Source organism: Channa argus, chromosome 10 (genome assembly GCF_033026475.1).
Source record: "Channa argus isolate prfri chromosome 10, Channa argus male v1.0, whole genome shotgun sequence".
Taxonomy (NCBI): Eukaryota; Metazoa; Chordata; class Actinopteri; order Anabantiformes; family Channidae; genus Channa; species Channa argus.
This window is the reverse complement of record NC_090206.1, coordinates 15,971,154-15,985,436: the sequence shown is the minus strand read 5'-3', so window position 1 is coordinate 15,985,436 and position 14,283 is coordinate 15,971,154. Positions and strand designations below refer to the sequence as shown.

The 14,283-nt window shown below is 38.8% G+C and overlaps 1 protein-coding gene across 3 annotated transcripts in view; it reads left to right on the top strand.

The window, feature by feature from the left end:
* The window catches only part of macrod1 (mono-ADP ribosylhydrolase 1), a 109,605-nt gene extending 95,531 nt beyond the window's left edge, over positions 1-14,074 (top strand). For 2 of the 3 annotated variants that reach the window (XM_067517911.1, XM_067517909.1), the window contains 5 exons: positions 61-182; positions 2,044-2,074; positions 5,723-5,796; positions 8,492-8,573; positions 13,644-14,074. In XM_067517911.1, coding sequence (XP_067374012.1) covers positions 61-182; positions 2,044-2,074; positions 5,723-5,796; positions 8,492-8,573; positions 13,644-13,678 — 344 coding nt within the window. In that variant the 3' untranslated portion in view covers positions 13,679-14,074. Of the gene's footprint in view, positions 1-60; positions 183-2,043; positions 2,075-5,722; positions 5,797-8,491; positions 8,574-10,016; positions 10,047-13,643 lie in introns of all 3 variants that reach the window. The other variant, XM_067517910.1, reaches the window with a different exon arrangement.
* The last annotated feature ends 209 nt before the right edge of the window (positions 14,075-14,283 follow it).

The following is a 14,283-nucleotide window of genomic DNA, read 5'->3' as shown; positions in this document are numbered from 1 at the left end:
GTTTACATTGTTTTAAAGATGTGCTTCATCTTCTCATCTCATCAACTTGTCTCTATACAGATGTGATCCACACAGTCGGTCCAATTGCACAAGGAGGAGTGGGAGAGGAGGAAAAGAAAGCCCTGAGGTTGTGCTACAAGAACAGCCTGAAAACAGCCACTGATCATGCTGCACGCACTGTGGTGAGAACAGAGGGATGGGATGAAGGGATGATGGAAGCTGGGGGTTGTTGCTACTGTGTAGCAAAAACAAAAGGGATTAAAACAAACAACAAAGATCTAGTGAGTGTTTTTTGGTGCAGAGAATGAAGGACCGATTAGAGATAATAGGTTAAAGGAGGGGAACCACTGAAGACAGATATAATAAAAGGAAAAAGCAAGAAAAGCAGCTACAGAAAGGAGGCGAGGATGAAAGGAGAGAAGGAAAAGAGAGAAAGGAGCTGCTGGTAGGAGTGTGACTCGTAATAAGGTTTTATAAAACACACCACACAGGAGATTTCACAACAGAATAGTGTGTTAAAGTAGGAGAAAGAGAAGAAAGCAACATGAAAACATAGCAAATATTTACCACCAGATTGAATGCATTGTTTTATTTAAGCCCACATTAACACAGCAACAGGTTTGTGTATTTCTTACTTTAATCTTTTTAAGCGTTCTGCTATTGCTTCGTTTCCATCCACTTACATTTGCCAGTTATATCTGTCAGTTTACCTTTCATCTCAAGGTGAGTCCTGTCTGCGTTCACCCTGCCAGTGCCAACTCCACAATATGGTGAAATAAGAAGATCTGGAGCGTTGTGGCATCTGCTTATTCCGCAGTGTTTGACAGCAGGTTGAGAATCAGCCAAATTGGTTTAGTTTGAAGTTCACAGGCTGCTTTTCTTAAATCAGAACCAGAGATGTGGCACGAATCAGTCTGACAAGAATTTCAATGACTTAAAGTTACAGTCCTTTATATTTTATTATAACAATTACCTATACTGTTTCATGTATTTCCACATTTTCTCTGACTCTTCTGTAAAGATTTTAATGAACAACCTTTGTCACAGGTAACAATATTTGCAGTAATATTACTGTAATTTTTGCTAGTAAATAGAAGCATCCTTATTTGCTGCAACTACGTTTATATCAGTGTATAAAGTTGCTGCTAATGCAAACAGGACTTAGTTTCAATATACCATAAGTGATGGGGGACAAAATCCACTGTCTTATGTGAATACATATTCCAAATTTCAGGAAAAGCTACAAATAGGCTGAGTTAGAAAATTCCAAAGGGGTAAAACTGAGTTTTTGTGCCAGTGCCAATTTTTTTTTTCACGTTTTCTTGCTGAGATGCTTTTAAGGAATAGGACAAAAAGAAGGGATTCAAAAGGACTGGATCTTTTGAACTCTTGACTATCCACTTGATTTAGCTGATTCAGTCAGTCGAAGCCTCATATTAGCTCTGGCAATAAAAAGGAAATTACAGGAAAAGAGGGTGAAAGACATTCAACAAAGGTTCCCAACAGATTTTAAACAGGGGGGTCTGATGTTTGGCATCCTAATCTCTAAGAGAATCTTTATAGGACATAAAATGACTCTATAAGCATTCAGCCGCTGAACACAGGTGGCCACAGTGAGCTGTTAGATGGAAAGCTGCCAGTGACCAGGTGTTATTGCCATTTTGGGACTTTTTTTAGCTGAAGTATAAAAACTTATATTCTAAAAGTGATTGTTTCCTCTGTGATGGTCACCATACCCACCCTTATAATTACTGTAATAATGCCTGGTTGAAGCCCAACACTTGTGTGGCAGAGGAAGGAATGACTTTTACACCAGGCCTCGCCAACAAAGGAGGATCGACAGTTTGGTCTTTAAATAGATGTGAAAGTCAGAGAGAGAGAGAAGAAAGGCTGCTGGGAAAACAATCAGGAAAAATGCTCCATCCAGATCCAGCAGAGAGTGTGATTTCTGTGTGTGTGTGTGTGTGTGTGTGTAATAAAAACAGGTTGTTATGTGATCAGCAACAGATTGTAACCACTTTGTATGTCATGTTTTCTCTGCAGGCTTTCCCTTGCATCTCCACTGGAATCTACGGTCAGTGTCTGAGTTTTTGTGTGCGTCTCCTTGTGAAATCAGAACAAATGCATGACATTTTCCTCTGTTTAGTGGTGTGTAAGAAAGTGATCATTATTTTCATAGTTTTACATGGTTGGCTTAGGGTTCATACTCAAACCGGTGATTTTTCTAGTGAGTAAGAGAGAGCGAGAAAAACCCATTTTCATCCAGCAGCAATATATCTGTGTTCCTGTGTTTTTGCGTTGTACACACTGGCTGGGTTTTCCATAGTTTCCAGTATCAGTCATTGTGTTCAACCAGAGTGCTGAGCGTCACTTGTCAATTTATCTCCTGCAGCCGAGAGCCAGTTCTCAGATTAAGACCTTGGATTAAACCTGGCAGATTAAGATAGATTATGCCAGAGATTGTGTCACATTGACTGTAATCCCACTTCATACTATCAAGAGAAAGAGTTAACGGTAGTGCTTAAACACTCCCCGGGGTGAGTTTGGGTGTGGGGTCAACACTTGGTTCCTCTTGCTACAAAGAGAAAAAGGGCAGAGCTCAGTCTCCACTGTGTTTTCCTGTGTTTCTATCTCATGTTTCTTTCTTCTTGAGCAGGAAGAGATATGTAAGAGTAACAAAAGCTCCTTGTCTTTTATTTAAAAATACTTCCAGCATGCTTATAAAATAGCACATATAAAACAGACCACTGGCAGCTTTTGTTCCTTCATTTTGGCTGATTTGTAAGGATAAATGAGACAAGAATTGTCTCGACTTCACGTGAATTTTACAGTTAAAGGTGTAAACTGCCGTTAAAGTGTGAAGCTGGTGCTCCACACTGTATCATCAACTTTTTGATGCAATGAAACTGAGATGTAGGGGAGGGTGGTGCTGCTTGTCAGTCACAATTGAAGTTTGAGTAAAAGCATAAGCTGCCTGATTCATTATTACTGGTTGTGGTACAATAAGAATACAGACTTTTAGAGACTTACAGCAACTTTTGGTGGGATTGAGATTGGGATTAAATAAGAAAACCTCCCTCTTGTTATGGCATTGCCACCATACATGGTTAAGGTTTCTGGTTGATTGGATCGCATTATAGGTCAAAGTTGGGTGAAGCTATAATTACCAGACGGTGTATTGGAATAATAAATGTCTACTTGTCCCACCCACACACGGCATGTGCAAAATCATAAATATCACCTTCCTACTGTAAATGGTTTTGCAGTAATTGCTTCCTTTTTTGCCAATTATCGGGTTATCACACTACTCAGCCTCCCTGGAAGAGCCTATGCCAGGGTGGTGGAAAGGAGGCTCTGACTGATTGCCAAACCTTGTATTCAGGAAGAGCAATGCAAATTCCACCCTGGCTGTAAAACTCTTTACCCTTTCAAGACTACTGGAAGTGTGATGGGAGTATCCCCATCCAGTCTACATGTGTTTTGTGGACTTGTAGAAGGCTTTTGACTTTATGGGGGATATTGTGGGAGTATGGGGTGCCAGGGCCGTTGTTACGAGCCATCCAGTCCTTGTACAACCAGAGTTCGAGTTCTGTTTGTACTTTAGGTAATAAGTCAAACCGGTTCCCTTGGGTGTTGGCCTCCAGGTGCCCTTTGTCACCGATATCTAGGAGCAGCCGTGGGGGAGGAGAGTGTCCGGTTTGGGGACCTCAGAATCTCTTCTCTGCTTTTTGCAGATGATGTGGTTGTGTTTGATTCATCAGACCGTGACCTTCAGTGATGGGATGGTTTGCAGTGTGAAGCAATTAATAAGAATGCCTCCTGGGCACCTTCCACTGGAGGTCTTCTAGTAACCCCCAACTAGTAGGAGACCCCGTGGTAGACCCAGAACACGTTGGAGGGATTATATACCCCATCTGGCCTGCGAGCGCCCCGGAAACCCGCGAGAAGAGCTGGAAAATATTGCTGGGGAGAAAGATGTCTGGAAAGCCTTGCTAAGCCTGCTGCCACCACAACCCGAATCGGGATAACTGGAAGATAATGAATGAGTAAATGAATGGTGCCTTTTTATGTTCAGTAGCAGCATTTCCTTCAGTCCAGGAAATGTTACATTGTGTTTGTGCTTAACATTAGTTGACTTACGAGGGGAACTTATTCCAGCACAAGGGCCTTCATCAGCCTGGTTTTCAAAAGAGCATTCTTATCGGTTTACCATTGCTATCTAGATACAAAAATGCAAACCTGCAGCACACATGTCTCAAGATAAATTAAACAACACAATAAAATAAAAAAACAGAGTACATCTCAGTCAGTAAGTGCAAAAATAAGAACAGAATGTAAATATAGATTAATATTTTAAACTACAAATACAATTGTACAAAACCCTGCACAAACACTGTATAAATCTTCAGTCATTCCTTGTGGAAGTAAATAACATTCTGAGATTGTAAATCCAGAAAGCCATGTCACCCCTCTGGGACCCAAATTGACCCAATCAATTCCAATAAAAGAAAAATCAATTTGACCTCTAAAAATGTCTGGCTACTGGGTCTTTTTGCACTGCACTGGATATTGACACCAGAGACCACGGTTCGCATCCTGCATCACACATGATTAAATAAAAGCTACTGTACTTAAAATGTTAATTATTTTGTTTAATCACAGTATTGGTTAAATATTTGAAAGTAAACGCATCATTTGTTGTGCTTTGAGTTATTTTTAATCATTTAAATATTGACCCAAGGCTAATTTTTTATTAACATTAACATTGGGAGTCAATAACAAATAGTAAAACAAATCACATTTGATGAGAGTGAACATTTCGCAGCATTTCTTAAACCATTTCCTCAGTCTGTTGATACAAAATACAACCAAAGCATCATCCCGTTTCATTGAAATATATTTGCTGTTGGAACTGGTATGTGAATGCCATTTTAGATTAAAAACAGAAGAATGAGCTACAGAAATTGTCAGTCAAGCACAGTCTGCTCATGCCCATTTTGCTGAGAAAAGCTCTAATCAACATCAGTGTGGGCGGACCAAGAGTGCAGAGGCTCTAAAGTTCAGTTGTTATATCAACACCTATTTATTCCATGAACTTGATTATTTGAATTAAATATTAATTTTGCTTTTTTGTTTTTTTTGTTGTTGTTTTTTTTCGATCAAGCAGTAAAGTGGTTTGCACACCAAAGCACCGTGGGCTCAATTCACAACATTTTATTGCATCCTTTGCAGTGCAAATACTGCAGGTTTTTATTTCCATGCTGAAACATTGTTTGCATTGTTTGGCATTAATGTATTCCCCAATGCTCACATGTTGAACCCTCTTCTGTGATGTATGGAATAATTACTGTTTAATCGCATCGTATGTGTTTGTTTGGGCCTGGTTGATGATGAATTTTCACTGCCTTTGTGTTGTTCCTCTAGCAGTGGGGATAATTTCCCGGCACTAAAAGGTCTCGACTGCAAAATGAATATACTGTACATAGAATGAACAGTGTAGTTTTTCTCCATCTGTCTCCTTGTTGCCAACAAGTGTGTTTTGTCTGCTTCTTGTCGAGATGAGAGGAAGTGAGAAAATGCAGAACACATAGTGTTAGAATAGTGGAAAGAAGAACAGATACCTGTCTGGGAAAAAAAAGAAACACTAAAAACACACAGACCTGTCACTGCACCTGCTCTTGTAAACTGTGCATATATTTTTGATGCGTGTGTGTTTGTGTAGGATATCCACCTGAACAAGCTGTGCACGAGGCGTTAGCAACTGTGAGGGAATATCTGGATGCACATCATGACAAGGTGCGTATGTGTGTGTTTGTGTCTGCATGATTGGCAATTTTTTCCCTACCATTTCCTCTAGGCATTATTTCTCTCACAGCTGTTGTTTTTGTTTTCTGGAGAGTGCAAAGAGAAGGTTGTACTGAGGAAACACACACACACACACACACAGTGACACACACACACCCGAGTTGTGGCTCCTGTGCTCATGGCCAAGTTTGCGTTTTAATTGGCTCCTTGCGGGACCAAACCCAACTAACACAAACACACACACAAATACATTCACACACGCTTTCTCTCCGGAGAAACAACGAGCTGAGAAAAGACAAAATGATGGAATAGATGACTGGAGGGGAGGGACAGAGGAGGGGGAGGGAGTGATGGAAGATCAGAACAAATAGGAAAGTTTCCAATCAGTCATTCATATGTCCTAAACCCACCTCCCATCTTCCTGCTTCACTGCTCAGGTCTCCTCCCACTCCTCTTTTCAATCTCGTTCCCTCTCTGTAACCACCGTGCAGTATCACCTCCCAGAGAGGGTGTTGACGATGTTATTGTTAGCACCAGCGTCTCCAGAGCCTATGTAGCAATACCAGTCGACTGATGCCATCAGCCGCTGGAGCTCAACAAACGAACTTTAAGCATTACATGTCTCACCATAGAGAACAACAGTCAACAAGGCCTTAACAGCTGGAAATAAGACCTGAAAGTCAAATCAATGAGATGTTTATTTACATTCTGCCCAGAAATAGTTCCACTGTGTGTTTTTATGATGGGAAATTGTAATGAAATGAGATGGTAAGATGGAGTTTATTTGCATACACATAAAGTAAAAATGTACACCAGAGAAAATTGGTTTATTCTTTAATTGAGCTGCTTCCATTTTTCATTTTACAATACATGTGTGTGTTTGAGGGCCAGGCTGAGTGTCACAGTGTAGGAAATTACATACACACTAAAATATAAAATGGACTTAAGACATGGGGCAGTTTTCCAGCATTATGCATCAAGTTTAGTAAGAAAAATAATTTATTTGTAAAACACTAACAAATCAATTACAAATACCTAAGGAAATTTGTTTTCATACTTATGTATAGATATTTTTCATAGGGGCTTTACAGTATGTTTTTCTCAACTATTGTTCCCAATAAGCAATGACTCAGTTGGTTTTCAACAATTCGAATTACATAATGTCAAACAGTGAATATTAAAATGCCCTTAAAAGAAAAGTTGTTTTAATGGAGCAGTAAATGTGCAAACGTCACAGTATCAGGGTGTTTTCCACTACAGGTCAATGAGTTTTGCGTCATGTAAGCTGTGAAATATGAGTTCAGAAAAATAGTGTCAGTCTGTTTCCCTAAAATGCAGTCAGTTCATAGACAAGTCACTACATTCACTTAGTTTAGCATCTCCTGGGTCTTGCAGTAGTATCAAAATGAACCTGATGGCAGCATTTTCTGGAGGCCATTTCGCACTCCCTCATCATAAGCATTTGCTTTAATTTGAATCAGGGAGGCAGCAAAAGGAAGGCAAGTCAATGTGGAGGTCAGAGATTACTAACCTTCCCCCAGTGGATGTAGTTACTTCATGCACATTTCTTTTAGACTGCATTCAAATGCTGGCAAGTGATGGTAATTGTGCAACAAGCTGGGACTGAAAAACATGGACTGCGGCTAGCAGGCTGCTCAAATGTCTGTCTTTGAAAGCAATGAGACTTTAACTCCCACATCAGGCAGAAGGGAAAGGAAACAGGCTGCGAACCCAAAACAGACAAATCCCGACTACTGTAGAGATGTTAGTGTGGAAATATATAACACTTGAGTTTGAGAAAAACAAAGTAAGGAAGGACCCAGGAAGCATGTTTTTATTAAAGCTATATTAACTTTAATCATCAGTCCACATGTGGTGTATGTCCAGATACAGAAACTTAATGTTAATATTATAGACTGAGTACACAAGACCTCAAGATTGTTGTAAAATTGCTGCACTCACTCGACCAGTGTCTTAATATTATTTGAAAGCTATTATGTTTATTGCTCTGTGTGCTCCATAATGTGAGTGTGTGTGTGTGTGTGTGTGTGTGTGTGTGTGTGTGTGTGTGTGTGTGTGTGTGTGTGTGTGTGTGTGTGTGTGTGTGTGTGTGTTTAGTATCGGACAGAATTCGGTCTGAATTGAGTTCCCTAGTGTTTGTTTCATACAGTAATAAAGTAAACTGGGGGTTTTGTGGCAAACACTGCTAGTGTAACACTCAGGGACATGCACACACACATTACTTCTTTCTCCACTGTGCATGATAAACACACAAACATGTGCAACTGAAATACTTATAGACCTACACAGAACTCCTCCTTTTCTCCCTCTCTCTCTCTCTCTCTCTCTCTCTCTCTCTCTCTCTCTCTCTCTCTCTCTCTCTCTCTCTCTCTCTCACACACACACGCAGAAACACACACGCACTCTGCGTCTCTGTACATTTCCAGCACACTGTCCCCAGCACAGAATATAATGAGCACAATGTTGTGGTGTTGCGGTGGGATAATAATAGGGAGCTAATAGGGGAGTAATGGATTGATTAGCTGCATTCTCCACATATCATCACCACACAATGTCACACAATGTTAAATTGCTCCCCTATTCTATTGATGAATTCATTTATTGCATATGCTTGTAATAAAGGTCATTGTGTGTGTGTGTGTGTGTGTGTGCGTACGTGTGTCAGCTGGACAGAGTCATCTTCTGTGTGTTCCTACCAACGGATAAGGAGCTTTATCTGCAGAACCTCCCGCTCTACTTCCCTGCTGGTGAGTTGTCTTTTTTTCTCTCTCACAATGTCACAATTTCATACAAACACACAGTTATCCATGAAGTATACAGTGATGACAGCTCAGCTGAATTTAGCTACACACACAAATAGAGATGGCCACAATGGTGTGATAAATATTCTACATCATGCACAGTATGCTATTTGCACATCTAGTACATTCACACATACAAGCTGACATCGAGTACATGTGATGTATGTTCTGTTTATTGGCATGACCTTTTCTATAATTGACGTGAGAAAGTGACTTGTTATTTTACTCGCAGATTTATTTTATTTATTTAGTCCCTCAATCTAGTTTATCAGAATGCACATTTCCTTGATTGATAATAACAATCTTTGTGTCAGCCATTTGTACTATTGACTTAAGATGCTGTCAAATGGAAATAGTGATGAGGGGTTACACATATTTCATGTAGGTTGTCTGGAATAATTTCAGTTAGAGAACAACAATAAGTGAAGATAAAAAGAGTTATTGCATCACTAAAAACAGCCAGTTCTTACTTTCCTTTCAGGATGTATTTCTTAGAACAGGCATTCATGTATTTCTTGAACAGAACAGTAATAACAACATAACCAACATTAGGGACTTAAAATAGCATAGAACAACAGTAGTCTGTGTTTTGTGTCAGACATTTAGGGGTCATCACAATAAGAAGATCAAAGTAAAAAAAATAAATTAGCAAATATTATATTTGTCTTCTTTCTTTGAGTTTTAAGAAGTCCAGTATTACATGTTTATACATTAAATATAGATCTAGAGCTGTGATGCTGGTAAACTCAAGTAGCGTAAACACTGGAAGCAATGTTCACAAATACTGTATTTCAGTCTTGCAGCTTTTAAAATCTCTAAACAACATTGAATCTCATTTAAGTGTTATAATTTACAATAAGCTTTATACACACACACAAAGTGGATGTGTGTATGTGTGTGTGTGTGTTTTGTTTACCTGTCCATCCAGTACAGTGTTGCTGTGCACCGTCTCCAGAAATTATTTGTAAAGTAAAGACATATATTCTAAATATAGTTAGGGAACAGAGGTTGGAGATTACAGTGAGTACAGGTAGTTCAAATGTATAAATGAAGCAATAGTGCCCAGTTGAAACCTAATTGCAATCTAGTTAATGTTTGTGTCACCCATCTCGAAGGTTATTAAATTTAAATACTCAAAGTTGCTGCAATCAGCAGTTTTTCATGGTCTCACTCTCAGTATGAGAGTCTGTTTCACAAAATGTTAAAAGTTTTTTTTTTGTTTGTTTTTTATAGTGTTACAACTATTTTGGCAGCAAGATTCCCGAAAGCGAAAAATGTCTATGTGTGGGTTTTATGTTTTCTTCGTTTTCCAAGTTCAGTGTTAGAAAGTTGACATTTCCTTAGCCAATCATCTGTATTTTGCCTTCATTTCTGCACCCAATCCTTTAGCCTGACCAATGACAGCAGCTTATTGTTCAGGTAACTTGCATGGTGTGTTTCCTGTGTAGTTTCCTTTATCAGCAGAAAGAACTAAATTTAGTCTATAGTTTGGCGGTCTTAACCCATGTGTGAAGTGTTCATGAAGGAAACCCTGACATTTCCTCCAACCAGCACTTGTTATATTTTTTGGAGTAAATAGCCTATTCCTAAACCTCACTTAACTGAAATTGCATTTTGTTCACTCCAGAATACAAGTAATGGGCACTACTGGCTTCATCCTAGCTCATTTGCAAACTTTTGCTGAGGATGAAAATATTAAAAGCTTTCTCCTCTGAAGGTGAACGGAATCTTGTTTATATGGTACAAAACACAAACCTGTTTTTAGCCTCCAAACTTTTATTCTGCATGTGGTAGGTCCTGTCTCACCTGCTGTCAATATACACTAAAAGGAAGCAGTTTCCCATCATAGCAGATTGATCTGAATGATTGAAGTTTAGTAAATACATAAATTTTATGTTGGCTTGAGCTGTGACATGATGACTTCACCCATTTGTTTCGATTACACTCGTGATCGATCGTGTTATAACGCCGAGCAAGTCTGGGCTCCTTAGCATTATCAGTCATCCACTCAATTATTCAAATTAAGCATTAGTATTACAACTCCAGTCTTAACCTCAAATATCTTACTTTACCGCTGCTATAAATCAGAGTCACCCCTCGCCTCCAAAACATTTGGAGAGAGATGCTTTCTGCTTTTATAAAACTGTTACTTTTTCATATGGCTTGGCACAAAGCTGCTGCCACAGAAACAAATTCAAGACCAACAAAACAATCAGAAAATTGTTGAAAGAAACTCCTACAACTGTTCACCTCTACAACTTCTCTATCTTCTCTATCTATGCGTGGTTCCACATCATTTTTGGTGAAAATCTAAAGTATTCAGATGTAACTGGGTCACTCGCACAAAGCTGGCGACTGCTGAGAACGCGAATTAGTGCCTTTACAACTTCTCACTATGCTTTTAGATCTGACAGAGAAATTACAACAATAAGAGTTTATTCTGTTTTATATTTCCACAAAAAACAGTAGATATAAATTACAAATTAGAAAAAACAGACATTTCCCACAACAAACAGACAGACCTTCACAATCTTCTGACAACAATAATGTGGCAGCGTGAACAACAGAAACCAGGGACTGCTGTGTTTAATTTTAAATTAATGAGAAATTTCATGGTCTCAGTGGCAGTAAAGCAAAGCAAAAGAGAAATGCCTCTAGGGTCTGAAAACAACACTATATCATTAATATGCATGCTGCTTAACAGTTCAGGGCAAAATATACATAGAGTTTGCATAACATTTAATTTCTTACCTGTGTTCAGAACAGCATCAGAGTTTTACCTAAAATGTGAACACAGTCAAGTACAAGACAAAATCCACACATGCCATTAAGTCAGGATTTCAAACATTTTACGTATGTGCTCCGACAGAAAAGGAGTTAAAGAGAGAAAAGAAGAGCAGCCTATTAAAAATGAGAATCCAATCAACTTTGCAGCATTGTCTCTCACAGAAGCTATAAACTCAGACTCTGGGTCGAGAGTCTTATTTTTTTTAATCTTTTTGCAGACAGTAGTGGCCGATACCAGGAAGGATTACTCTTTCATTTTAATATGGGCCTCAGAAAAGATCAATTGCTAAAAATAATGGGATCTCAAACTGTGATGCCCTTGTACTCTCTATCCAACAACTTAAACACACTAGTTTAGTAAGCTGTATTTTATAGATGGAAATGTAACAACTTAAGTATCAAGTATTATAGTGCACAGTAGTGATTATTAGTCTAATGATGAGAATCACGATCTTCAGTTGTTTTTTTCGTTGTCAGAAACTTTCATGAAAATGGCAGAATCACATTTGGTCTTAGTAAAAACTATTTCCAGTGTATCCAAAGCACACACACTTTTATTTATATAGCCTTATTGATCTGCATTGTTTCAATGGGAAGCATCTGGCTACGTTGAACCGTGAAGACACACACCCGAGTTGGTTTTGAGTCAATCCGTCTTGCCACTGGTAAAACTCTAAATGTGTATTTATCTTAAGATAACAGTCCTCAACATATGCACGGTTTACTGCAGTTTGTCTAATGTTCCCTAAAAGCTGCAGTGCCTAGTTGTTTTGGAAAATTCTTCAACTTTTAAAAAAATTAAATTAAATCAAATTGGCCAGCTTGTTTTGATGATTTATGTTTTCTGTAAGAACCAGTATTCTGAGGCTGAGAGCTTAATGTTAACAGTCTGTAATAAGTCTGTTACTTGAACCACACAAATGCAGAACACGTAGCAGGTGCTGATTCCTATTTAGCCTCAAATAAAAGGCAAAAACTTCTTATCCCTATTTATTTATTTAGGTTGGAGAAAACGTCATTGCAATGCCCAAATGTGATTTCCTTGAGTGGTTTCACTAACTGTTTAAAGGAAAAATAAATTCTGGGCAGAATTAAGTCAAACTAATTTACATTTTACTTGATCACTTAAAGCTGTGCTGGTGTAAAATATCAGTAACATATATATTTTTAATAGTGGATCAAATGACTCCTGTCATGTGACTATGTACCCGGCAAAAAGAAGGATTACATGCTCTACACAATATTTTCAGCACATTTCAGCTCATACCTTATTATTTTTGTCATCCACAAACAGGCACCTGTTTTTACTACTAAACAAATAAACGCAATGTATGTACAGTTTTTTGTGACACTGTGAAGTATTTAGAAGTTGGTAGAGACCAAAATACAGCTAAAAAGAGAGTTAATATAAGACTTTATATTGAAGTTAATCTTTCCTTGTCAGTATATAAACATTCCACCGTTTGACCACATTTGCCATAATGAATTTATAAGGTTATAATAAATCAGTGTCGTACTCACAGATTGTTCCTCTGCACCCAGCTGGCCAAAACAAATCAATTAATGCTGCTTTACAGATGTATGCATAATATTAGCCTTGATTTTACATTCACATTGTAAAGTTAACTCATTTGAGATAATAAATAATAACGACGAGTCCATCCAGCTTCAATGTAGGCCCTGTTTTCTTATTGCTGTGAGGAATCTAAGCTTCCGCTCAGCAGTTCAGCGTCAACTCTTCACTTGCAGCATGAAATCAGCACTTTTCACACTGGGTCAGTTGATTAAAGAGGTGATTTTCCAAAAATGCAGGTGTGTCCCTTTAAAAACTCTGTGCTAGCTGTTGGTGTCTTTCTCCTTTAATGGATGTGCAGCAGATTTTGTAGCAGCAGTGAGCGAGCAGTAGCGGTGCTTGGCTGGTAGATGGACCGGAACTCTCTGTCTGTGTGACCGAGCTGCTGCAGGCAGACCTCCAAGTCTCTGCTATAAACCTTATGTGTCTCCAACACCTGGCACATCCCACACTGGCTGTCTGTCTGATGTGTATGTGTGCGTGTTTGCATGTTTTGAGTGTGTCTTTAGCCATGTTGGACAGACAGTGACTAATCCTCACTAACAGATCCCTCTGAAGCAACCAGACTCTCCACAGGCCAAAATGCTATTAACCACTGCATGACCGAGGTAAAATGCTCTCTTCCCCTTGTATTACAAATGTTTTCTCTCTCTCAGATCCCACTGGGCCCACTCTCAAGAGTAAACTCTGAGCAAGTGGATTTGTCGGATTTGGTTGCTGTGGATACACACCGCTACACTCAATATCCAGATTCCTCCTCGCTTGTAACACAGATCAAGACCTCCTTCAACAGGAAGATAACTCCTAAAGGAATGATTGCTTTTTTGATTATGCACAATAGCTCTTATGAGGTTGTTGATTATTTTGTCTGTTTTTCTCTCTAATGCTTGAGGTGAAGTGTAGTGTTATGGCAAAAGACTGTGTTCCTTTCAATAACGTTACGTTGACCTTTATTGCATGTGATCAGTGGCGCATCCTACAGGCCTATGAGGTATGCATCCTATGTGCTGCTTGAATATTGCGATTCCAGTCTGTGTGCTTGTGTATGAAACTATGACAACATCTTATTAAAACAAATCACACACTTTCTGGTGTGTATGAATTGATTATTTCTCGGCATGCGATACGAGTCAGTGAGCTATTCATCACTGGGGATCACTTCACATGAATATTTCCTACCTCATTTTCTCACAGAAGGAGGGGCTTTGTTTATCTGTCAACAGTGGTGGAAAATAAAGTAGATTTACTCAAGTTCAACTCTGAGCTAGTTGTATTAATTTTACTTTATACAGTGAC